A 26043-nucleotide genomic window follows, 5' to 3' on the forward strand; every position below is an offset into this window, starting at 1 on the left:
TTGCAGCTTCGAGAGATGTCCCCGCAGGAGTCCTGATTCACGCTAATCTGCCTTCATTACCCAGATATTGCTGTGAAGAAGGGGGAAAGGAGGTACAAGACATCCAACTACTGTATGGGGATTCCCACTCTTAGTTCTTCAGCTACTTGGTAAGACTTCTGTCCCCTTCCATCCAGATCTCATGTAACTCTTCCAGGAGGACCAAGGCACTCATGCCCTTCAGACAGGATCAGACAGCAACACAAGGCAGAGCAGCCTGATCCTTGGAAAGGCAAGGGCTGCTCACCCTCTTTGAGGCTGAATAAGGTGAGTCCCAGTATTCCCGGTTAAAAACTGGACGCCATGACCAGGGTGCTTTCTTTGACTGTCTGCCATAAACCCTCCAGACTGATCCTGAACATTATCCTATGGAGGGACTGTGCAGGAAAGGATGAGAAAATATATGTGCTAATTGACATTGCTTTCCTTCTAGCCTACAGCCGGTTGTTGAAGGAAAACCTCCTATTTGAGCAACCACTATTAAAAAACCTTGATCCATAGGAGAAACCTGGTTTTCTGAGCAAGTAGAAAGATGTGGTTTATCAGTCTCCGCTGGCATCTTTCATCTCCTTCTCTCGTCTCTTCCCCAACTATGTGCCATGGGTTAGCATGTACAACACAGATCCCAAAGAGCTTGACCAAACATCATAATGACCATATCATTTAGGATAAATTCTTACTGTCCAGTTATGTTTCCCAGCATTTAGGGATTCATTCAAATACGCTCTTTCTATCTTAGATTTTCAACCAGCCTTCGAATTGGCATTCTACGTCCAGTTACACCACGGAAAAAAAAAGTGTTTGGATAACTCAGGGGCTGGCAAAACCAATAATCCTCGATGGCCTCCGGACCCAGAACTCCCCCTTCGAGAGGCAGGACCCGAATTATTCTGTCACAGGGGGTGCCGATAAAACCAGCACCTTGTAAAACAGGTCAACCCTTGCTTAGTAACACGAGAGTCAACATGGCATCGGTGAGCAAGTCAACCGGCCAGGAGCTGGTGATCACAGAACATGACGCTGATCACAGAGGAAGGCTTTTCTGTCACATGTGGCCACTCTAGCTACTTACAGTAAGATTTCTTTTTGAACAACAACAACGACAACAACAACAAAACGCTACACCTCCCGAGCAGGCTGGCGAGGTGCCTGCGGTGAGCAGTCAGTAGTCCGTCCCACGGGGCAGTGCTGGCAGCCAGAAGGCAGAGCGGTGGGTCCTCATAACTTCATTTTCTTCACCACAGGAATTGGCAGCGCTTGATAGATTTTAGCCGAGTCCTCATTAGTGACCAGCTTCACCCAGACGGGGCGGAAGCTGCCTTTGAAGCCGACAAAAGCCATTTTTTCTGCAAATCAGAGCAAATATATTAGGAGTGTGTCGGGGCTGCACCAGAGAAACCCCCAATGGCTGGATGGATGCGGGTGGACAAGAGCACACGTGTGTGCCAAGTATGCATTCTCCAGGTATTAAAGAAATACATTCCTAATGAAGTTTAATTAAAATTCTATTTACATGTTGTATGCTTCCATTAATTAAGAATGCGTGATGCATAGCAAAGGAGAAAGAGAGAAGGAAGCCCCCTTCCTAGCAGGCAGCTTGAGCTATCTGTTGAAGCTATTATTTGCGTGGTGGTTATACTCAAAACTCTTTCCTGCTTGGGGAAGATGGGGGGATGATGAAGGACAGGACAACGGACAAGACCTACGTTAGTGAGTATAACACCCACACAAAAAAGAGGAAAGAGTGCCGAAAGCTCACAGTTAGAGCTGATCAGAGCAAGGTGCACAATAGAGCGATATTCTAGTTCCGTATGGGATGCTTTGAAGTTGATATGCTTTGTGCCATCAAGTCGGAATTTTCTTTCAAGAGAAAACCAGCTAAAAGTAAGTTCAGACAAGTAAAAAATCCTGTTTGGGGGCATTTAGTGGGAAAAAAAAAGAGTCCAATATTCCTATTGTTAAAATGCCTTTTTATTTAAAATGAATATGGAAAATCAAACCCTCTGAATTCTTTACTTCTAAGAACAACTGCCAGAGCACTTTTTCCATCTACAGTATTAAACTGAGCGCTGTTACCCAAAGCTGCAGTGGATACAACCTCACTGACTAAATAAATCACTGGTCCCAGGATGTCTGAGCACATGCTGATAGAAACACGCAAGGCAACGTTTAGAAGAAGGAAAAAGGTCCCTTTACTGGAGTCACGGGAGGGGAATAGATCAAAGGGGTTTAGAATTGCATTTTTAAAAAATGGTTACCTTTTAACCTAAAACCCTCTTCTGCTCCAAGTTTCTCCAGTACTTTAGTCCATGGTCCTCTTGAAATGAATCTTCCTTTAGATGTCACCAGCACTATGGAGCTGAAGGAAACAAAGCCATTTATAAACAGATGAAGAGTCAGAACACATTCCTCACTTGTCTGTCTTGAGCACTGGTAACTGCTGCTGTGACTCAAAGACGCTCATGAACGACAGTCATTTCTGCTTTAATGGCTTTTGTCAATGCTTTCCAACAGCTTAGTCATATATTCACTTTTCCAAAACCCAGTAGGAAGCTGACAGAAGTAATTTTTTTTTTTAACACCGTTTTCTAGAATTATTTAAATGTTTCCAACCAGCAGTTCCATCCCGCTTTGCTCAGAGAGGAACACACTCTCCCTGGGGTGCTCTGAGCAAGTCTCAAATAATTTATTGTTCTTACATCGTTAGGAGTATAAAGCTTGAAGAAATGCAACTTTTGAGATTTTTTCAGGCCTGATGCTTTTCCTTCATTCTCATTGTCCTTTTGCTTAAAAAGTGTATTATTAATATTGTTTTATTATTGTATTATTGTTGTTGTTATATTATTATGGTATTATTGTAATAATAATAATAATAATAATAATAATAATAATAATAATAATAATAATATGTGTGATACATAGCAAGGAGCTAATAATTAATAATTTATTATTGTTATTATTATTGTTATTATTATTATTATTATTATTATTATTATTACCACCTTACTTGCATGTACTGTATTTCACCTCAAAATTCTCAAGGTCTTCCACAAATGCCAAGTGATAAACAGAAGACATGAGGTAAGTGCGTTAAGCTAATGCAAATCTGTAAGTGCTTGGGTAAAAGTTGGTAACTGCCTAGGCTTAATTCCTAAAGGACAGAATAAAACCCCAAATTAAACACCCGGGGATAATCTTATAGTGAGAATTGTCCACAAAGAAGCATGATAACCTCCTGACTTCCTACCAGATGCACAAAGACCTCCAATGGTTAGCTCAAAGCATATGGAGGAAGAGCTCTGCTCCAGTGAGTTTGGTGGAAAGTCTTGCTATCAAGCTCAGTGGGGCTGGGATATCACACTTGTTCAGCTCCTAATTAACGCTGCATCACAGACTAATTGCGCAAATACTTGGATGGAATGATTTCGTTCCACCTTGCAGAGTTTCCATGAATGAAACTTCCCAGACTTGAACCGTATGTGCCGTCTTGCAGCCTGAGAGCCTTGCTGGGTTGGTTTCCCAGCAGCACAGTGGACACGAGTCGCTAAAATTAATTAGGCAACAGCTCCTGCAGAGCTGCAGCCCGGAGCTACTGAGTGCAGCACTTACATCTTAACACCTCAGCTGGAACTGGAACTGTGCAGGGGAAAATAGCAACGGGTGGTGGCAGAGGAACATGAGAAGCAAAAGAGTTAAGAGTCATCAGGACTTTTCCTAGAATGAACCCGAGGTGTTAAAATACTCCAGTGCTTACGAGAGTGGACTGAGCTGGCGGGCTGGTTTTGAGTACTTTGCTGAATCACCTCTTTTTCTTCCTTCAGTTCACTAAAATCATTACTTTCTCTTAAGCCTTACCTGCTATGGAAGTTTAAAATAAATTCACCAGATGTTTTGTTAGCACTGGGAAACTCATCAGAAAAGTGGATTTATTTTAAAAAAAAAAAAAGGACTTTGGCCTGCAGAGAGTTGCTTAAATGAACAAAGAGGCTTGTCCTTGCTAGAAACACCTCTTCTTGCCTCCCCAAATCCATAAACCTAAAAGCTGTTCTAGCAGCCTCTTCACAAGAGGCTGGCGAGGCTGGTGGGGCCTTTTCCTCTCCCTTTGCACCATCTCTCTGCACAGTCCATGCTCTGCATCGTGGTGGGGACAGGGGACAAGAAGCTGCTGGCTGTACAGTCCCACCATCTGCACAGTGTCCACATCCAATTCTGAGCACTTTCACCCAGCAAATGGATGAAAGATGTCTCATGGCTGGAGCTGAAGCCCTTGCTGGATCAGACTGGGAAGGCTTTCAGGGGATAGGATGGGCTGGGAAGACATTTGATGAAAGAAGGACAATAATTTGGGGGTTCAATCATTGCAAAGACACAGCTCAGTAAGACCTGAAAGGTGCTGACCATGTTGGGTCAACTGCCAGTCCTAATCCTAATCCTAATCCTAATCCTAATCCTAATCCGGTGCCAACACTAATCCAGAGAAGACAATGAGGCTCAGAAAGACTTAAATACAACTAGAAGTCTAATTAGGATTCAGTTCTCTAAAGTAAGAAAGAATCCAGGAGCTGGATTTAGCCAGGACTGAGATTGGATTTTTTGCAAAGGAGGATGGTGGCATGTCTGAAAAGTTGTCTTATTTTTTTATGAAAGAAAAGTGAGCAACTACCATGCTTCTCTACAGTCACTACTCAATGTATTTTTTGTGACCTTCAGAATTATTTAAGACAGTAGAAACACACCTGTATGAACCTGCATGGCACCCTGCTGAAACTCTCCCTAAATCTCTAAAATAAATGCCAGAATAATATCCTGTTGATCTGCCTACCGTTATTTCCAATGATACATCAACAAAGCAATCACATATATATGAAATGTTACATACCAGATTTCAAATCAAAACAGATTTAATAACAATGAAATATATTCATTTCCCAACAGCACTCCACAAACTAATATGAGAATGACCCCTTTGGTTAAAGGGTTTCTGATGTTGTTCCCAATCCTACTCCAGCCGATGAACCTGCTGTCCTCCAGGATGCAGGGACATGTGTTGGCTACTTGCCACCCACTTGCAAAACTCTGCTTTTCTGGCTGCCCGTACCTCAAAAATAAAAGCAACCAGCCCTTAGGTCTGGCTGGGAACATGTGCAGAGGGGAATGTATTTTATTAGTGGAATTTTCTGCGATTTGAGAGAGTACGCAGGCGATAGCAAAACGTGAAGTGTGCACATCTGTACCAATGAGCGCTGAGGGTTTATTTGTGAATTTAAGTCTGCAGTTTGTCTGTAACCCACAACGTAAATGTAGATCTGCAGTTTATTAATCAAATGGAGCTTTGCAGTTTATCTGGGGCTCGATCACTACCTAAATCACGGAGTCTGCATCCTTCTGCTGCCCGCACGTCCTGCTCACGTTTGGACTCTCTGGGAGTTGGCAGGTACAAAAGCACATTGTTAGCCAGGTCGCCTGGCCCATGTTGGGTGGCAAAAGACAGGAAAAAGACGAGTGTTGTACAGCATTCTTGTACATTGCACCTTAGTAACACCAGATTATTTACTCACTGATCTTTGATGTTGTTGACGTAATTTTCTATCTGTGCTGGGATTCCTTGTAGAATCGAGTTTTTGAACGTTACTCGATCAACGACTTTTCCATGATGTCCATCAATCACAACCAGTTGGATACCCTCGTCAGTGAGGAAAAACCTGACGCCGTCCACCTGTGCAGGGGGAAAAACATTCTTGATCAATCACAGGAACACAACTGCAAACCACCACCTGGAAGAAGCACTGATAGCGTTGAGCCACAGGACTGCTCTTTCTATCAAAGGGCAGAAATCCAGAGCCCTGAGGTCAAGCTGTCCGGCATTTTTGCTCATATGGGAAAGTTACAGCCCCTTTTTTTTTTTTTTTCTTTTCCCCAAAATACAAAGCAAAAGTGACTGGAATCCGCGGTAACGTTGTATGCAAGTTTTCCATAAAAACGAAGCAAGCATCTTAGAATTTTGTCCCATAAAGTTCACTGAGAAGACCTGCTCACCTCAATGTATGCAAAGTCATCCTTTAGGTGGAAGTACTGTTTCTTATAAGTTTCTATTTTCACTTCTAGTAGGTGGTCCTTAGTCTTCTGTTTACAAAAAAAAAAAAAAACAAGGTGAGAAAATAATTTTTCTAGTGAGGATGTCCATTACCTGAATGCTGCATTTCCAGAAAACATTTTAAACCTTGAAATTCAATCAACAGGAAAGCTATATAATAAGCAGCGACTTGCCAAATTACATTGCTAATGAGACTGGGCACAATGGTCACCTCTGTGCTCATCCTGTCAGCATTTAAATGATTTCGCCAAATGGCAGAGTATAAGTGACTCTCACTTTGCAGAGCTGACACACAATTCTCTGAGGCTTTGCTGAGCATTCCTGCTTCAAGGGTGATGAGTGAAAAAAAAACCCAAATCAGATAAATATCCCTCTCCCTCCCCCAGAACCAGACTGAATTGGATATAGGAGACTGTTGTACAAAATCCTTTATATGAATGAGACACTCAGCTATGCAGTCCCTTCTCTGGCCCTGCTGTTACAGCCTGGAGGAGCCGGAGGCCAGGCAAGACACCTTCTCTCTCTCCAGAATCACATTCCCTGGGCCTACCTGCCTTCCAGCTCATCACTTTTCACCCTGTGCACAGAACTTCACAACAGAGCCCCAAAAGACTAAGTAGAATCATAGAATCATAGAATTGTCTAGGTTGGAAGAGACCCTTGGGATCATCGAGTCCAACCATCTACCCTACTCTACAAAGTTCTCCCCTACACCACATCCCCCAACACCACATCTAAACGTCTCTTAAACACATCCAGGGATGGTGACTCAACCACCTCCCTGGGCAGTCTATTCCAATGCCCGACCACTCTTTCTGCGAAAAATTCTTTCCTAATGTTCAGTCTAAGTATCCAACTTCAAATGAAGTCTTGGGTGGCTCTGTCCTTTGAGGACCTGCGCTCTCTACATGTGTGAGAATCCGTTTCATGCCATTTCACATACCTGAACCGTTTCAGCACAGGATATACCCAACCTGGTACAACGTCTTTCTAAGTCTGTGGGCACTGTATGCGCCAGAACTACAGCTTTACACTGGCAATAATTCTGTGATAAGAAATCAACTACTTTACCAGTTGTGCACTAGAGAGCTTCTTGGGCATCGGCACCTCTACTATTGGAGTCTCAATGTACTTGGGATAGGCCATGGCTTCACAGTCGCTGACGCCAGCCGTCTTTGGGATCACAGCTTTGATCCTTATTCGTTCACAGCCTTTGACTGAGCAGAAAGCAAATTTCTCCTTCTCATTTTGAGCTTTGAGTTTCAGAAAGAGCAGCCTGCAGGCAGGGGAGGAGAGAGAACAGCATCCTTGAGGCTTCTGTGCAAAAAATTACTAACTCCCAGTTTTGGCGGACTCCTTCCTAATGCTTTGCAATAGTGTGCGATGCAAACCCACAGTGCCCGTGTCTGCATTTGATAGTGCTCAACATACCTCTTGCAAATAAAAGGGGACGCACAGCTCAGAAATGGTTTGGGGAGGTCAGGGGACTTAAGACAGTGAAATGAGATGACACCTGAACTCTCTTTGAGCCCTATTTTATAATGATACATTTAGGTAGAAATACATGTTTTGTATTTTAGGTCTCTCATTCCCACTACTTTAATTCTTTAAAAGAAAATAACAGGCGTTACACTCTGAGTTTCTGTGCATCCCCGTCATGGTGTTTACAAATGGTTGCTGTTCAAAACTGAAAGGGTTGGGTGTGTCTCCAGCTCAGTTTCATGCTCTGCACTTTGCTTTTGTCCTTTTTTTCTAATTTGTATTCACTTGGCAAAGCGTTCCCTAGAGGAATTGGCAGAGCAGCAGAGGCTATGAATGATTGACAGCCGTGGGAGTCCCAAGAAAATTAAATGCTGGTCACATTCCCAGAAAGACTTTCTGGTTTTGTTGTCGTCCCTGCTAATGGCATTAACCAAACGGCTCACGATTCCAGAAGCTTTCTCAAAGCAGTGTCCAAATCGGCAAGACCCACTTCCTTACCCAGTGTCCTCATCCCAGTAGTAGTATCCTTTGCTAGGATATCTGTGCTCCAGTTTCTCCATTTGAGAGGTTCTATAGAAGGTTCCAGTTTTGTATGTTTTCTTCAAGAGACGATTGTGGATGTCTGAGAGAATGGAAAATGTCGTCCCTTTAGGATAGCAAAACCCTATTTGGATCCAGTCATTCCTAAAAATAGCAAAGACCCACATTATAACAAATCGACACATGACTATTATTTTCCTGGGCATGCTAGAAGCCAAACTAAATAATTCACTCCGAAATGTAACTTAATTTCTTCCTGGCCAGTTAAAATTTTAATGGTGTGGGATGAAACACTGCAATGTAAATGAGACATAAGAACCATGGGTTAGTTAAGCAACGTGGGTCAGATCTGCTCCTGCCTTCTACACCTGTGACTTCCGTGCACCAGGAATGAATTAGCTCTATGCTTCTAAAAATGAACCGTGTTATCTTGCAGGGTTTCCCAGGGGAGGAAACAGGAATCTGAGGGGTCAAATGGAAAGATGGTGAACTCAATGGACTTCCTGGAACAGGCACGTTCATTCTGGAAGAGCTTATAAGGGGGTGACGTCGCCCATTAAAAATGTGCAGTTACGTTATTGGGCTGGAATGCTGGAATTTGGTTGGATTACTCACTTGTTGAAGTTGATGAGCCATATGGCCAGCTCTTCAGGGGCTGTCTTGTCCCAGTGGATGGTGTAGCCTTTCCTCAGAGTTATGACTGGCTGATACTGCTGGTAATGAGTGCTCTTGCTCAAAGCCCCTTCCAAGTAGAGTGGGTGATTGTGGTAGTCATTTTTTATTATTTTCATTTTCAGGTTGGCTGGCTTGTAGGCTTGGATGTATATCTAGATGAAAAAAAAAAAAAAAAGATCACCAAGATTTTAACGAACAACAGTAAAACATTAAAGGCACAACTACTAAATAGACATGAACTGGTGTGAGGCCCGGGACCTCAGCAGTGACCTGTACGCTGTACGCTTATGTTCAATTTCTTAAGCTTCCTTTTCAACAAAGTGAACTATTTTCAGAAAAAAAGAAGGATCATTTCCTCATCCACTGAGGTCAAGAGTATGTGCTGGTCAAGGCTTCAAAGAGGCCTGCATTCGGGCTGAAGTATTTCACAGCATTAGTGGCAACCCTCAGCAGGGGGACAGTATCTGCCTCAGGCATCTGACTCCTACTGAACAAGGACCCTTCTGTCTGGATTTCAGAAGCAGGAAAACCAGCTCAGTGGTTACAAGTTGGCTTTAGTGGCACTACATGGGAAAAAAACAACAGTTGCAACACCTAAGACAAAACCAGGAGCTACTCGTCAGAGGAAAGTGAGGACTCTCTGAAGGCAGCAGCACTCAGAGCTCGTGTGGTAGGAAGAATGGTTTGGTGGTTATGCAACAGGATGAAAGATCATGAGAGCTGAAGGCTAATTTTGAGTCCTCAGCGCATTTCCCATAACACTGTGGGCGACACTTCCCTCCATAAATCAAAGAAAAGTAAGTAGCCAACAGCCCATAGATTTGTGAATATTAATCTGTTAATGCTCACGGAGCTTTTAGGTGACTTCAGGCAGAAGTTGCTAGAGCTGGTAACAGTCCAGGCCAAAATATCTGAAAATGTACCACAGTGTCCTCGTGCTCAAACCCACCTGTGCAGACATGCAGATAAATAAACCCTGAACACCCTGAAGAAAGTCCATTTCTAAAGGTCAAGCGTTACAGTGCCAAGAAATTTAAAATAAAATAAAGCGATAACAATACCGCAAGGTAAGCAGCTTTACCTGTGCAAAGTGTCCGCTGCAGATGGAACCTCTCCAGTCAGGCACGTCAATGCAGTCAGGGTGCTTGATTAACCAGTTGTCTTCTTTTATCAGGTATGAGCCTGGATATTCTGACACAGAACCATCTACATCATGAAAAACTGATGTTTTATCACCATCCATATCCAGATCGTTGAACCAGGGTCCAGGTTCTCCAAAGAAGACCCTTGAGGTAATCTAAACACAACAATGAAACACATTTAGATCTCCAGAAAGGAATTAATCACTTACGGTACAGAGTGGCTCTGGTCACTACGGTGGCTCAAAGGACTCATTTTCTGACTTTATTTGGCACTGGAAAGTAGCTTGGACAAGAAATAGTGTTGGGTTTGTGTTTCTTCTGCACGAAGAAATCTGCGTGTGCACTAACATCACCTTTCTTTAAATGGCCACAGATTTTGGCTGCTCAGCTTGGCACATCGTAGGCTTGATGTTCAAGGGCTCTGAGGCCCCCTGAGTCCCGATGAATTCTGGGGTTGCAGGTCCTCTGAGAGAGCGGATATGTGGTAATAAAACTATCAGCTTCTGAAACTGTCCATCCGAAGATGGAAGCACCAAAATCATTTTCAGCTGAGCTGGTCTCGTTAGTTGGCAGGAACACCGGTGCCATTTGGTACAGGCGTATTAGGATGGCCTCCGCCTGCACACTGCCTCGTCGTTAAGCCTGAAGTCGATGTAGAGCTGGGTCACACACTTTAAAAGTGTGACTGGTTTGTCAGACAGAACAGACACAGATTTCCCAGCTGGCCATGGGGGAAAGGCTAAAACAACCAAGATTTCAGCCTCAGCTGTGAGAAGGTTTGTTTTAAAATTCTGGAGGAAGGTTCAGGAGACAGGACGATTTCACTAGACCCTCTTCACTCACTGGCTGCTAATATATTTTTAAGGTTCCAAAGCCACATAAAGTCACACTGATGCTGGGAACAATCAGCGACCTCCCCTGGGAAACGGCTGCTCAGGCAACTTTGGTCTGATATTTTTATCCAGCATAAATAAACGTCATGTCACCAGCCTGCTAGTGCAATGTGAGAGAGTGACCGACCAACACTTCTAGGGGAATTTTGCCTTTCCCATCCCATTTGGCACAAGGATCGCTAGTCAGCACTTTTCCTGACATGTGAGCAAGTCTGCTAATTTTTTGAAAGTTAAGCAACCCGAGTCATTTCGGTCCCAACCACTTTATTTATTTATTTGTTTGTAATGTTTGGAAGTTGGATTTAACAGCTGCTAGACGTGAACCTCAGCAAACCAGTTAGCACATACGTGTGCAAGCAAATACAAAAATAACTCGAAAGCACAGACACCAGGACAGGTTCAGACCAGCACCCAGAAGTTCATACTGTAATTCAAAGTTTGGCCGACCCTTTTTGGCTGGGCTCTGCTCTCATTTATGCCTGCAGAACTGGAGTCCATGGAATTACCCTGGTGTTCATGGCTGCGGAATTACCCTGCATCGGCTCAGTTTCACTGGCTGTTTCCCAAAATCAGTATTTTCTGCTTCTAGGTGAGGTAGACCTTCCGCAACAGACTTCTCTTTGTTGTTTCTTTAATATTATACTGCTGTTGAAAATAAGGGGGCAGATTCTCCCTAATTCAACGGTTTCTGAGACACACAGAAATGGAAATGATTTCCACTTGAATGTCACTATTGTTTTGAAACTGATGCCTGCTTCTGGTTTGCTGCAAACCTGTCAGAGAATTGGATTTTCTTGTTATTTCTCCCATCCAATTTTCAATTTCTCAGCTGCCGCCCTCCTTGTGAAACTTCTGGCAAAGACAACGGGCAGCCTCCTGCAGATGTCGCGTTTTCTCCCAAAGGCTGCTACACTCTTTTTGCCCACAACCCCATTTCCAAGCCAACTGGAAAAGGCCTTTCTGAGAAGGGGAACTCACAGGGACGTCTTCAAAATGAATGTCGGTGACGTTGTTGTTGGGGCAGCTCTGCCAGGCGTTATTGAGCCGGAAGGCCAGAGCACTCGTGTGCCGGCCGTCCAGGGCAGCGAATTTGCGGAAGGTGCAGTTCTGGACGTTGATCGGTCCATCGTAGAACTGAATCCCTCGAATGGGAAAATCCCTAAAACACATTTGGAGGAGACAGAGAGAGACATGGTCATGACACATTAGCATGAGGATGAGAGCGTATTCTAGACATGTACAGTCCCACAGCACTTGTTTCTCAGCTGCTTTCATTTCTCACAGCCCTTCAGATGACTCCTGAGCTCATGTTTTGGAAGAGAAGGGATTTCCCTCCTTTTTAAGTCTGTGAAGTCCTCTTATCCTTGCAAGTTCAGCTCAAGTTCTCTCGTGTCTGAACAGATCATCTTTATTTGGTCTGTGCTCCTCAAGGGAAGGAACTTACAGCAAAGCCAAAGCATTGACCTAAAAACGAATAAATCCATGTTTGCCATCAGAAATGAGTTCTGCAGCAGTGAAACCTGAAACTCATCAGAGCCGTGCAGACTCCTTGGACTGAGTAATGGCAGGGCTAAAAGAAGTCCCACCACATCCTTCAAAGGAACTTGGAGAGAAACAATGCAACTCAACTGCAATAAAAATGAATTTGAAAACAAGGAAAGGTCTTACAATTTATAGGGTTGAAAAGAAGTGATGGAGCAGAATAATGAACCTTTATTAACAACCTTTTCTGATGTCATTTGCAAGGTAAAGATGATGCCATTTTTCAGAGTAAGTGAATGAGAGGCTTAAACTTCTTAAGAGGCTGGGATAAGATGTTTCAAATTTCACTTATGATAAATAAATTGGATCCATTCCTCATATGAATGGTTTCCCTTAGACAAGGCTTGCCTGCTTCTGTGCATCTGTTCTGTCCCTCCGAGCTTCTGCACGCAACACCCAAGATGAGATATGCCCACATATATGTACGTAAAGGATATTAGAGAGTCGTAGCAGATCAGGTTTTCATTATTACTATTGTTAATAATAAGCCTCCCATATCGCTACCGACCAGCAAAGTTGAGGTGTATAATATGGCAGAAAAAAATCAGCTGAGCTGTTTTTTCACTGTAGAGCTGCTGTTAGGATAACTATGTTTTTAGGAATAACAACAAAACATTATTGCACTTGCAAACCAGTCTGTAAGACTAAAGCCTGGGAAGAGGCCACACACAAAGTTCACTGGCCATTTCAAAATTATTTAACAAAGGCAAATTGCTGTAGCAGAGCAGGAATAGTAACAGCAGGTCTGAGCACATCTGTGACCACATCTGGGCCAGCCCAAGCCCAGGGAAGAGCTTCTATGAGTTTTCCTGGCAGCTGACCTGGATGGAGACTACCACATCGCTCAACCACTGCTGACCACATACACAGAAGTGCCCAGGTAGCACACAGTCCTCGTGCTGTCTTCTCAACTCTGTTTGCAAAGGGGAGGGGGAAGGAAAGAGGAGTTTGATGCTGTCTTGGCAGCCCACAGGTATGTACCTGCCAGCAGCAGCTGCACGGTGAGGACTTTGGGATCGGGAGGCATGAAACCAAATCCTTTATATGTAATGGTTATTAAACCAAACAGCACTGAAGAACCCACGCTGGGCTAGAGTTTGCACAGAGAGTGGGAACAGACAGTGCTTTGATGAGCTGACTTACGGGCCAATGGGCAGGGTCCTTCCTCTGTGATCCAGACCTCCAGGGCCCCAGATCTCATTGTCCATCGTCTCGGTGCCCAGGTTTCCACTCTCTCCAACAAACAGGCTGTTCTTGATTTCTTGCTTTGAGCCGTCATCATGAGGGAAAGTCCCGCCACTGGGAAGGAAGGGATGGAGGTGAAGGGGCTGCTCCCAGCCATCCCCACCAGCTGTGCCCCAGGCTGCAGCACAGCCACCGCCACACTTACCTCGCCAAGGTCAAGCCAATGCCGTTGTCAGCAAACCTGCAAAGAGAAGAGGGATGCTTCAGAGGAAGTTTGGTATTGCTTTGTTTTATCATATCATGTCAAACTAAAAGAACCAAACCAATGAGGTGGAGAGCAGCAGGGCTTAATTACTGAACAGTGCCCATGGGGAGGCTCAGGCTTTTCCAGGTTTGTTCCCTGTCTAGTTTTGGGAGATCTTTTTTTGACACATCTTGCAGTACATGCAGCTCATGTGAAGCAGCAGACGTGCACCGGATTGCTCCCAGCGGAGGTTAAGCTGGTGATTACTGGGCATAGTTTACTTGTCTGATAGAGCTTTTTCCTCGGGTCTAATGACCACACTCTTTTCACTGTTAGGTAAAAAGATCACGCTTATCTTTCACTCTAACTAGCTTTTATTATTTAATAGTGCTTTGCCTTACGCATACCTCTGTGTTCCCCTGTGTTCATGTATCGCATACTGCTTCCATGAAATAACTTTACAAGAGGAACTGTTACTAAAACAGAGAAGCTTGGCTTCTCTTTCATCGACAGGAAGACAGAGGTCAGATCTTTCTTATTAAAAAAAAAAAAAAGAAAGAAAGAAAGAAAGAAAAATGATTAAAATGTCTTTCTATTTTGCTGAAATTCCAAAGCTTTTAGATGAGATAAATCACAACTGTCAGTCCATGACTCCTGCTTATAGGAAGTCTACAATTAATATGATAGCATGAGTAAGTCTTGATGGGATCTTCCCATCGGTGTCACTCTTAACACGTCTATCACTGATCTCAGCAAAAAACACGAGTGGAGAGCCCGCAGCAGTGAAACCCAGCTTTGTCCTGCTTCTGTCTGTAGGTGGCAGCCCTCCACACGCTATCGCCTCCCCTTCCCTTTCTCCAGCCCCAACGATCGCACACAGTCGTTTATATACTGCATGCCACATTACCATTTGTTTGGTTAATGTAATACATAAGTCTTTCTGTAGCAATAGAAAAGGAAATTGCTGTGGCTATAAAGACAATTACAGTCTGACGACTGTTTCCTCGAATTCACATATGCTCGCAGGTTTGCTGCTGGAAACTGATAAAGTACTCGGTCTTTTAGCAACCTCCATACGCTGCATGCGCTCCGTAAGCAACGTAAATGTGTCAATGACATAAATGTGATCTGCGAAGACAACTCCTGCTGGCCATGGAGTGCGCTAGATACTTCTAGGTCACAAGTTCATGAGAAGCACAACCTGCTTCGATATTACTCGATGTTCCATTTCTGACCGTCCATGGTACAGTCTCACCCTCGCCAACCTGACTGGTCGCTAGAGCCAGCTTATACCACCGGGTGCTTTAAGAGGTTTGGGTCACTCGAAGGTAAGGTAGCTGTGGCCAGGAGCTGGACACCAGATAACCGTGTGACAGCTATTCCTACTGGAGTTATCACAATAAGCCTCGTAAAGTAGCTTTTTCCTTTTTCTCCTCTTTCTTCATTGAGGTTGATACGAAGAGCCTGGCTCAGCAAAAGAAACTGTAGAAGATCATCTGTTTTCAAGTGCAAAACAAGTATCTGTTCTGACCAGTGCAGGAAATGGCCTTCAAAGAGCACAACACACACTTGCCCAGGCTCTCTCCCTTGCTGGTACGATGCATAGTTTTATGTCTGCTTCGTCAGTACTCGCTTATTCAGCATAACAGTGAACCACATAAAACCGATCTGTGACCAGGCTTAGCCAGGGAAGGTGGTGAATTTTGCTGCTTTCTTTTCAAAGCACCTTGTTTTTCATGTAAAAAGTGTTTATTTTTAGTTACTTGCATCTGTGCGTCTACGTCTCTGTGCGTGTATGGGACCATTTTTGGATGCTGGTTAGCATCACACAGAGAAACAATCCAAGGGATCTTCAGTTCAGACAAAGCAGGTTTTGTTTGTGTAAAATAATGCCTGTGTTTACTTAACGTTTCATCTTTATTTCAATCTTGGCCATGGGGAAGGTGCAAAGCAATATAAATAGTCTGAACCGCAGCTATGCTCGCCATAAACACCAGGCTGAACTCTGAGAGTTGAAATAAGGCAAAACTCACTGGCAGTTGTCCAGCCACACATCTCCACCCCGCAGCCAGGCCCCGTGATCCTGATTCTTGTAGGCAATAAAGCGCTCAATTATAGCAGGTTCCCTGGGCTTCAAAGGATCGGCGTCTTTGTGTGGGCTGTATCTGTAACCAGAAGGAGAGAAGAAAGGTTGGCGAGGGAAGGTAGGCTTGCTCGGTGCACGGCCCTGTGAAACATCTGGTTTCTGCTAACTCAGGAATGGCTTTGGGACAACAGTCCATCCAAGTGGCGTGTCTAGTCAAGCAGCGATGGCCAGACCCCACCGCCAAGGGAAGGACGGTCCAGGAGAGGCAGTTGTAAACACCCGCTCCGAGTTTCCTTTTACCTTTTCATTATTGTATTGCTGATATGCTGCTGAAAGCATGGAAAGTTTATTATTCCTCCCAAAAGTCCGAGGCATTTTTTAATCCCTTACTGTTGTCCTTTAGCATATTTCTGTTATTTTGATAAATATCCTTTTGTTTTCCCTTTTGAGCATTCTTATCTCCTAACCTTGGCTATACTGTGGCAATGAGTACTGCTGCCAAATTTTCCTTGCTGTGGAAAGGAATGAAAACATCTCAGAGAGGGGCTGAGAGTACGTCCTTTACTATTCCCACTATACATTACCCAGGACACACGTACAGGATTTAATAACTCTGAAGTTCCCAAGTATGATGAAATATTGGCCTGATGCAGGATAAAAGCAGACACAAGTGGGAACTGCAGCAACGTGTCGGCCACCGCTCGAGCCACAGGACCTGAGCAAGGATCCGGCTCGCTAGGGTGGTGCTGAGCTCGGCCGTCGTTTACCTGCTCCTGAGGCACAGCTCTCCCTTTTGCTACCGAAGGAGCATCTTCCATCATACTGCACAGCTTAGAAAACCTGACAGATGAATATCCAACTCAGTGCCAGCAATGGATGGTCCAGAGATTAAAATTCATGCCTCAACAATGGGTAGCGAGGCCAAGCTGTCAAATCGCTAACAGATATTCAATAGCGCTTTGCTTTGCTTAATAAGCCATCATATCAATCTAAAACTGAGCGTCAGGCTGATAGGATTCCAGTAAATGAATATTGCTTTGGCAGCTTCATCACTGCACATTTGCTTTCAGAGAGAGATTTAGTATCAGCCCTTGTGAATTCCCCAGGCATCGTTAAATACAGATATTTTGAGATAGATTCCAGTTTCATTCACATCTGTGTGTAACTGGAGAAACACTACAGATACAGAATTTGGCCCAGATATTTAATGCTGTAACAGAGCGCAGAATAATCTCTCCATCCCTGTAAGTGCCCAGCCTACCTCAAAGTTTGCCCCAGCCAGTCCAGCTATAATCATTTATTCAGGCTTTCGGTCTTGACACAGGAAAAGCAGAAAACGGTATAAATAATCTGAGCTGCAGCCTGTGCTGGTGGGTAATCCCCGAGCACAAACATGACCGCATTATGAATCGCTTGGCTTCCAGGGGTCATTCCTGCCCTTGTCTGGCAAGGGACAAATTGCCTTTTGTAATCAGTTACTGCGCCTGCGGCAGCCAGGCACTTTCCCAAGGCACGTGTTCAGCTATATGGTTTTCCATATGCTGCTATATGGCAGCATCAGGCTCCCAAGAGAATTTGGAGGTACTTGCAGAGCAGGCTGCTCTTAAGTTATTTTTTAGCCGTTACTTTTATCATCGAATTAATCATTTCAATTAATCGACCATTAAAATAATGTAATTAATATTCACTTTTGAACATCTTTTAGCATCAGCTGCGAGGCAGAGCACTGGGCTGATGTGGATGATTAAGGGCTTGGAGCATCTGCCTTATGAGGAAAGGCTGAGAGCGCTGGGACTCTTTAGCCTGGAGAAGAGAAGGCTGAGGGGAGACCTTATTATGGCGTACAAGTACCTAAAGGGCGGGTTGAAGGAGGATGGAGCCAGGCTCTTTTCAATGGTTCCCAGTGACAGGACGAGGGGCAATGGGCACAAGTTAGAACACAGGAAGTTCTGTTCAAATACACGGAAACAGTTCTTTACGGTGAGGGTGACAGAGCACTGGAACAGGCTGCCCAGGGAGGTTGTGGAGTCCCCTTCTCTGGAGACTTTCAACACCCGCCTGGATGCAGTCCTGAGTGATGTGCTCTGGGCAATCCTGCTTTAGCAGTGGAGTTGGGCTAGATGATCTCTAGAGGTCCCTTCCAACTCTGAAAACTCTGTGATTCCGTGATCACAGGATAACCGATAGCTGAGCTGCTGGCTGGGTTCCCCTGGGGAGGTGGACCAATCCCACCCCTGCAATACTGGTCCTGTGCATGTCTACAGCAATCTGGGTCACCCATGCCCCAGGGATGGAGAGGAGAAAGGAAAAAACTTGTCCTTCTCCCCTGCTGAGCAGAGGTTTTCAACAGGTTTCCCTACGTGGTTTCTTCTGTCAAGAAACCCGGTTGGTTTCAGTTAGATGCTGTTGCAAGTTGGGTGCAACTGGAGGCAATTGGAAAGGAAAGAAAACTGTCAGGAAAGAAAACTATGAAACTTGAAAATATTTAAGTCCTTTTCTCTCCCTGGGGTGGGTAAGTAAGTTAACAGCCAGACTCAACGGCTAATAAGATAAAAGGGTGCAAGGGTGGTCCTTATGCATATACACTTTGCCCGCTAGAAGCCCTCGGCTTACATCAGCCTCCTCGCTGGGGTCAGCTTTGGAGAAAGACAGGGGATTCTCAGAAGCCACCAGACCATGGTAGGTCTGCCAATACGATACGCTCTATAGAGAGGTTTCCAGTATTTCTAAATGACTTCATTATGCCACACAGAGGCTGTGCACAGCAGCAGGCATGAAGGGTCACTCTATGTATTTAATTGTAATTATTATCAGATAATTATCGGATTTGGAACTAGACAGAAATTTGAAATCAAAGTGGGAGCTGCATGGCGTAAGCTCTCCCTGTTCAAGCAGGTCCTAGATGAATGAATCAACAGCGTCCCCAGGAAATACTTTAATTTCTTATTCCTGGGAAATTCTTGCATTAAGTTCTGCCCAGTGGGGCTGCTGACCAGCCAGCATCTAATTTTCTTACGTGCAAAAAATAAGTCGTCAGCGGCACATCCTAGAGCAGTTGTAACATCCATGCCAGCTCAGCTCAGAGCTGAACCGCAAGGACAAAACCAGAAGAGTGTGGGTGCTGGGGGTCCCTTAGGACGGGGAATGGAGAAGATGAAGTTAGAAAGTTCTAAATCCAAGTGAAGACCTTGCCTCAGTAAGGGCCACCCCAAAGGGGTTGCAGTGATTCTTGTCAGCTTCCCTGGGGGCGGTTTCATAGCTTTCAGTCAGTGCTATAGAGAAGTCCTTTTCCAAACCAAATTACAAAACACTTTACCTCCCAGAAATCAGTGTCAGGATAGGTCTTTTGTCTTTGGCTGAGGCTGGAGTGGTTTTGACCCCATTATCAATGATCATTCCAGCCTAAAAGAAAAGAGAAATGCATTATTACGGTATATTTACATATTCTACAGTTCTTTCCATCTCCGGGCTCTGCCTCCAGTTGTTCTAAGCCCAAGTCACTCACACGATCCTAAAAGCTGCTTCTTTTAGTAGTGTGTGAAACAGAGGGTGCCCAGGACTATCCAGACTTGCATATACACCCCTCACCCCCCCCCCCCAAATTGCCACAAATTTCCAGAAACTGCACCTCTCTTGTAACTGCGTGTATCCCCATGCACATAAACACCCTGCCACAGCCTAAAGCGCTCCGTGACAGTAACGCGCAGCCCTACCGCATGGCATGCTAAGGGTAAATAAGTAAAAAGAAGGCGATTAGACACAGCGGCCCGTATTTATCCCTCTGGAAGCTGTTCAGTTAATTGCTAACATTGGCAGTTGAGGTCTATAATTAGACAAGCTGCCAACAGATGCTCCTGGAGGCACTATTTTAGGAGCGCAGAAGCGGAGAAGCAGCCTGAGCAGAGGGAAGAGCCCGTCTGAATGCCCAAGAGCCAAGCGAAGCGGGTGCTGGCCGGCTCCGAGCGCTCCCACGCCAGCTCGCAAGCCGCTTTATCTGCAGACACAAACAAGCTTGCCGTAACTTCCAGTGAAACAGAAAGCGCAGGCATTAATAGCTTGCAGACCCAAAGAGCTGGAGCAAGAAGACAGTGGTGGTTTGTTTTTTTTTTTCAAGGGCAGCGTTCCCGTTGCGTGCAGACTCACCCGGTAGTTGGAATGCGCGCGGTTGTTGGAGAATTTCCCCATCGGCATGTGCTCGGAGTAGCCGGGGGAATACATGCCCGCTGAGGGGCCCGTCGGCACGTGGTGCAGAACGAACCAAAAGCCTGTTTCCTAGGGAAGAGAACGGACATCTGAGCCTTTGCTCGAACTTCTTTGCGGGTCCGCATTAGCCCGAGGATTTATCAGTAAAGCCACAAGATGTAAGCCAGAAGATTTCAGGACAAATCACAGCTAGCAGCATTGACCCGTATAACTATATGCAGCAAAGAGTTTAACACACACACACACGTACGTTCACATTCACACTCCCGAGTAGCACCTTCAGGGTGCCTTAAGTTAAGCTCTGACATCTATATTGAAGCTATAAGTGAGATTTTAGAATTCCGTTGCGCACGCACACACTGCTGTCCTCCTATCACTGCATGAGCGGATCTTAAAAATCAGATCATTTTTATTCAGTTGCCTAAAAATGTATCTAGGACCCCAAATCTAGGTACTCGGATTTGGAAGCTTTGGAAAGACTACATCTCTTTGTTTAAGGCTTGGTTTTCTTGTTTATTTGTCTTAGCAGGAAAATAAAGGCTCCTGATGTGGCCAAGAATTCCTGTGGAATTAGCATTAGTGCTGATTGAAACTTCAGAGCACCATTAGTGTACTGCAATCAACAGAATCATCGCCAAAGACTTCACTGGGACTCCGCAGTCACATTTCTTTAATTTATTCAGGCTGCGCACTGTGCGAAGGATGGGAATTTTTGCTAAAGCCATCCAGCTCTAGAAACAGCAAGTGACAAGAGTGTGGAGCAAAAGCAAAAGCGTTATTATTTTTTTATGGGCGGCATTAGACACGTTAATATACGTCTCGATCTAGCAATTTCGAAAAATGCCTGAGTAACAGGAGCAGGTTTTATTCTAGCAGGAGCCTCAGCCTTGCGGGGCTGTAACCGGCCGGAGTTGTTACCGAATAAGAAACTTTGTGCACTCACTTCAGACCCCGCAGCTGCACAGTTTATCAGGTTGTTGTGGGGGTTGGCTATCCAGAAGGTGGATACGGCGCTGCAGGTCAGGAAAAGAAAGAATAACATGAAAATGACACTTCGAGCACACACCAGAGTCACCGATCAACCACCCCCCACACCCCCCCCCCCCCCCCAGTCCAGGCAGGGCCGATAACTCTGCAGATAAGGGGTCCCGCCTAGGGGGCGAAGGGAATGGGGTATTTTTCTTTCTCTTCTCATACCACATGTGGCCTCGGCGGTTTGACAGAGAGCATGGCCTTATCTTTGCAAACCCCGAGTATTAAATGAGGAATTTTGACTGCAATTCCAAGCCTGCTATGAAGCTGTCAGCTGTCAATCATGTTTTATGATAAGGTAAATATGTTGTTGCACAAGTCACAGAAAAGAACTTTGCCCCCACATAAGCCCTTAGGTTCATTAGAGACTCGTTTAATCAAGGGATCCAACGAATTGCCTCTTAAGGGCTTTCCAAGTGTACCCCAGTACCCGCCTTTTCCAAGGGCGGCTGTGATTCATTAACTTTATTTGCTCCCACCCTCCTATGCGCTTCTTTTGGGTCAAAAGGATTCCATTTGCCTAATGTACATAAAAGATTCTTAATTGAAAGATTCCCATCAACGAGGAAAGACCAATCCATCACTGTCCACCCTGTGACATACAGCATTCATTAACCAACAGGCACATGAACTTTGGGAGGAAAACTTCCAGCGCTTGCAAGCAGCAGACTGGCTCCCTAAATTTGATGGGTGAGATTCCCCTCCCGCAGGGGATGAACCTACAGAACGCTTATGTCTATTTTAATATTGCTATGAAGGTCTTCACGGGGGCTTTAGGCCAACTGATTTTGCTGGCCTAAGATGAAGTTCCATTTGTGCGACTTTAGCGTGAAAACATAGCAAAATTTTTCTATTTTGGGCACGGGACTGGCCTAGAAAGAAACAATTTGAGATTATTTATAGACTACCTCCTGCTGCGTAGGCAAGGGCAAGGACACTGTATTTCCACAGTGACCTGTCTTTCAGCCCCATCCCATTCCTCGGAGCCACGTGGCTCGGGCAGGTTACTGTGTCATTTGGCACAATCCTATTGTCTTAATTTCTGGCAGCGGCTGCCTGCCTGCCTCGTCCAAGCCGGCGGAGCCGCAGCCGGCGCTCGTCGCTCGTCCCTCGTCCCCGCGCTGGGGGCCCTGGCCCCTGCCCCAGGGGTAGCGCCAGCGTGCTCATGCGCTCGCCCAGAGCAAAACAAGATCTTTTTCTCACCAGACCTTGAATTATTTTGTAAAGGGAGACGTTGCAGATGAAAGTACCGTAGGTCCTGTTCATTAGACCTCCGCCTATCTTTCCTACCGTTTTTTCATACAACGGTCTTCAAAATGACACAAAATATGGCCCTCTGACTATTAAATAGATTATCAGTGGAAAATGAACACAATGGCTGATTAACTCTTGTTTTATGAATGGAGACATTAAGTGTAATTTATAAACAAACACAGATGTGAAAAGGAGCATTGCATGAATTCATCTCTTTCCCTTGCCAAACTGAAAAGCTAAAAATATGTTTCTTTGGACAAAACCCCAGTTTGTTCTGAAGACAGAATGGGTGATACTGATACAATCTCAGCAGATTGAGAGTATTTCCAAATAAAAGGAATCCCCTGAAGATTTTTAGCTGTTAGGCATCAATCAGCTTCTAACTGTCTCGTTTTCCGGATGGAAGTCTGGCTCCAGAGACTTTCTCATTGACTTTTTGTGGGTCAGAAATTTAGCTTTTTTTTTTTTTTTTTTTTTTTTTTACTGTAGATTTCCCCCCCACCACCACCTCCCCACCTCCTCCAACTACAGCAGAATAAAATCCTGGAGAAAAATCTGGACTACGAGCAGAAGTGTTCCTGTCTCCCAGCAGCTTCAACACAGCACCAACGCTCTGTGGTCTCAAGACAAATCTTCACCATGGTAGACCTCCCATTCTGTTGCACAGGGGTCTCGTCCTCAAGGTGATCCACCATCAATTTTAAACTCTTAAAGGCAAGCTTGACTTCCCGCTTTTAATGGAAAACACTGAAAACGTCGGGGTTCCACAGATCTGCTCCAGACCACTTGCTATGCTCCCTGGACTGCAGCTGGGGACCTGCTCACCTCTCTGCTAAGCACACAGGTTTTGCTTTTAAAGTTTAGTACTCTCTCAAGAAGAGTTGGGAGGATGGGAGCAGAAAAAAAAAAGCTAATTAGCTGCCTGATGTGCATCAAAATGAATAAGTTCCCTGAACAGCCAGCAATTAACAATGAAATCATATTCCTAGATTGTGCACCTTGATTTGGGGGCAGAAAAACAGCTGGAAAGTCATGGAAAGAAGGGCTAGAATGGCTTTCAGGAGCTCAATGAGTCCATACCCTGCCCTAGGACAGGGTCAGCTACAACTACAGTATTTGTGACTGGCGTTTCTCTAACCTGTGCATAAAAATTGCTGCTAATGAAGAACCCATGGATTCCTCTGAGAAAAAAAAATCTGATGCTTAACTGTGTTGCCAAGCTGGTTGCGTTTCTTCTATACTTCACCTGAATTTTTTCTACAGGGCAACAGAACTGCAAAAGAACTTGTACAATCCCTTCTTATTGCAAATGCTTCTGTAATCCTCATCTAAACCTCAGCTGGCAGACCTGCAAGGACGCTCAGAGGAAAGGATCTTGCAAAAAGGGAGATAAAAGGCATTCGGCATTTTTTCAAATTTAATAGAGGGTTTGCAGCAAATAGAAGTTTTAAGAAGTTATAATGGAAACATTTTCATGAGCTCATGTATAGACAGACTATTAGAGATCCAACAGTGTATACAGTCTTTGAGATTTTATTGTCAAGTTCCCATTCTGTGCTAAACTGCATTCATTGTATCGTTTAGTTTCACTCCACAGTTTGGGCAGACTGTGCCAAATGAGTGCATAACGCCAATGCCGTATCATTAAACACTATCCGTTCTTTGCAACTAATGACTTCTGAATTAATGGGATTATTTTCAAAATCAGCTGCCATTTGACATGAGCACGAATGTCAGAATCCAGCCCATTCTGAACTCAGCAACTTTTTGCTGAGCTGTTGGGAGCAAGACTCCATAAGGCACAAGGCATCACGGTGTACTTTGCAAGAGAGATTTTCAATATCTGAGGTAGCAACCATCTCGATTGATTTGATGCTACAAATGAAATTTACACCCTAGGCGTGGAGGCATCTGAATAGCACAAGTAAAAAGATCCCGAGGAGACTGCTCTCCCAACATGCAGCCCAGACCTCTACAGACGACTACTGAATCATATACTCATAACGCTATCTTTTACGGCTAAGAAAAAAAAGAAGAAAAGGCAGGCTCTCGCTCACCTACAGTCCTGCCTGGGTTTAGGGATGTACCCTGGGTAAGCGCCCTCGGTGATCAGCTTGCACATCCTGCTGTCTCGGTCGGAGGGGAGCAGAGTGCTCGGTTTGACAAGCAGTCCAAGGCAGTGATCAAATGTGTTGCGCTCTTCTGGGCCGTCCTCCGTAAAGAAGCAATGGCCCAGGGCATCATAACCCACAACATCCTTCACCTGCATGTAGGAAACAGAGGTCAGTGTTCAGGTTTCACACTTCAGCCACTGCATAATATGAAGAAACTTTACAGCAATGGGGCACAGGAACCTCGGTACCCTTTTGAACTCAGGGTGTATAAGCAAAAACAAAAGCAAGATCACTCTCTGCTCTTAAGAGATTATAGTCTAAGCAATAACTCCAACGCTTAAATGTAATTAGCATTTGTCATCACCTAGGAAATGCTCGCTCCATTCTTTTGTCTGCCTGTGAAATCAGAGACTGTCTTAGCATGAGGCTGGAAAACACACGGGGTGGGGGATGAACGGAGGATGTTAGATGTTCGAATCACATCTGGGCTCATTCATCTTCAGGTGGAGTTACATAAGCAGCTACATAAAATGCATGTGAAAAATGCAGCTGAGCTGAAAAAATATTTTTTCAGGCTATCAGAGAGGCGGCAAGTTGTTTTCCAGACAGGCTGGCTTGTTTTAGGTTTGACCTGATCCTTTTTTCCTAGTTGTTGACAGAAGCTTTACTTGACCCTGAGTCAAATCAGCTGGTGTTAATCAGGGCTGTTCTGGTTTTGGTTTGAATGTTGTTAACATTGGGACACTGTTGTGTTGGACAGAACAATACCCATCACCCCACTGAAAGATCTGAGAAAACAATTTCAGGAGCAGATATGTGGCTTTGAAGCCCATGGCTAGGACTGGCTGGGAAACGACAGCCCTCAGACACACCGTGTCCAGCAAGTCAGTTGTTAGTGGATCTGTCTGGGATGTGGAAAATTAATTTCAGGTCTCCATTGGCCAGGTGAAGTGCTGGCTCTCCTGGGCTCTCTCCTTGCTCTTCCTGTCAGCCATCACCCATCAACCTTGGCAAAGCTTACCCTGACACCAAATGTTCCTACAAATGCTTCTGATGAAACAGCAATTGTCAAGGGGCGAAAGACAATATTAAACTGGATAGAACACCTATTCTTTATGGTGTCATTGAGAGACCTGGGTGCTCAAGTGCCTGAATTACTTTTGTAAACAGGCCTGAGACTCCTCTGTCATCTTCATGCCTCATTCTCAAGGCAAGGAGAACCAATTTCAAATAAAATGCCAGGACTAGTGTTGAAATTATTACAAATATGTTTTCACATAAGAAAGAACACTTTGCTCACCAATCTATTACAAGCTTACATCTGCACACACATCTATTATGTATCATCCGTGTTCCAGTGTAAATACTCAAATCCCTGAACAGGAGTCATCACAGTAAATTAAACACAGCCAAAATGACCTGCAATGTGATGCATTCCTTTAAGCTACCTCACTGAAATTTGCTGCTAACTTCCCCCATCTAGTTAGAGGAAAGCTTTTGCAAGGTCAAGGCTTCTTT

General features: G+C 44.6%; 1 protein-coding gene across 1 annotated transcript in view; it reads right to left on the minus strand.

Annotated features, from left to right (window-relative positions):
* Positions 1–1257: 1257 nt before the first annotated feature.
* Positions 1258–26043, minus strand: part of CEMIP (cell migration inducing hyaluronidase 1) — a gene marked incomplete at both ends in the record, with an annotated part of 54184 nt that continues 29398 nt past the window's right edge. The window contains 16 exons of the mRNA XM_082489037.1: positions 1258–1385; positions 2298–2398; positions 5598–5755; positions 6076–6162; positions 7205–7409; positions 8114–8299; positions 8771–8982; positions 9912–10127; positions 11844–12024; positions 13551–13706; positions 13798–13833; positions 15870–16001; positions 19239–19324; positions 20066–20194; positions 21069–21138; positions 24469–24674. Of these exons, the coding sequence (XP_082345163.1) occupies positions 1258–1385; positions 2298–2398; positions 5598–5755; positions 6076–6162; positions 7205–7409; positions 8114–8299; positions 8771–8982; positions 9912–10127; positions 11844–12024; positions 13551–13706; positions 13798–13833; positions 15870–16001; positions 19239–19324; positions 20066–20194; positions 21069–21138; positions 24469–24674 (2289 nt within the window). The remainder of the gene's footprint in view (positions 1386–2297; positions 2399–5597; positions 5756–6075; positions 6163–7204; positions 7410–8113; positions 8300–8770; positions 8983–9911; positions 10128–11843; positions 12025–13550; positions 13707–13797; positions 13834–15869; positions 16002–19238; positions 19325–20065; positions 20195–21068; positions 21139–24468; positions 24675–26043) is intronic.

The sequence above is a fragment of the Vanellus vanellus genome (genome assembly GCF_965231255.1).
Source record: "Vanellus vanellus genome assembly, chromosome: 11".
In the NCBI taxonomy this organism is placed as follows: Eukaryota; Metazoa; Chordata; class Aves; order Charadriiformes; family Charadriidae; genus Vanellus; species Vanellus vanellus.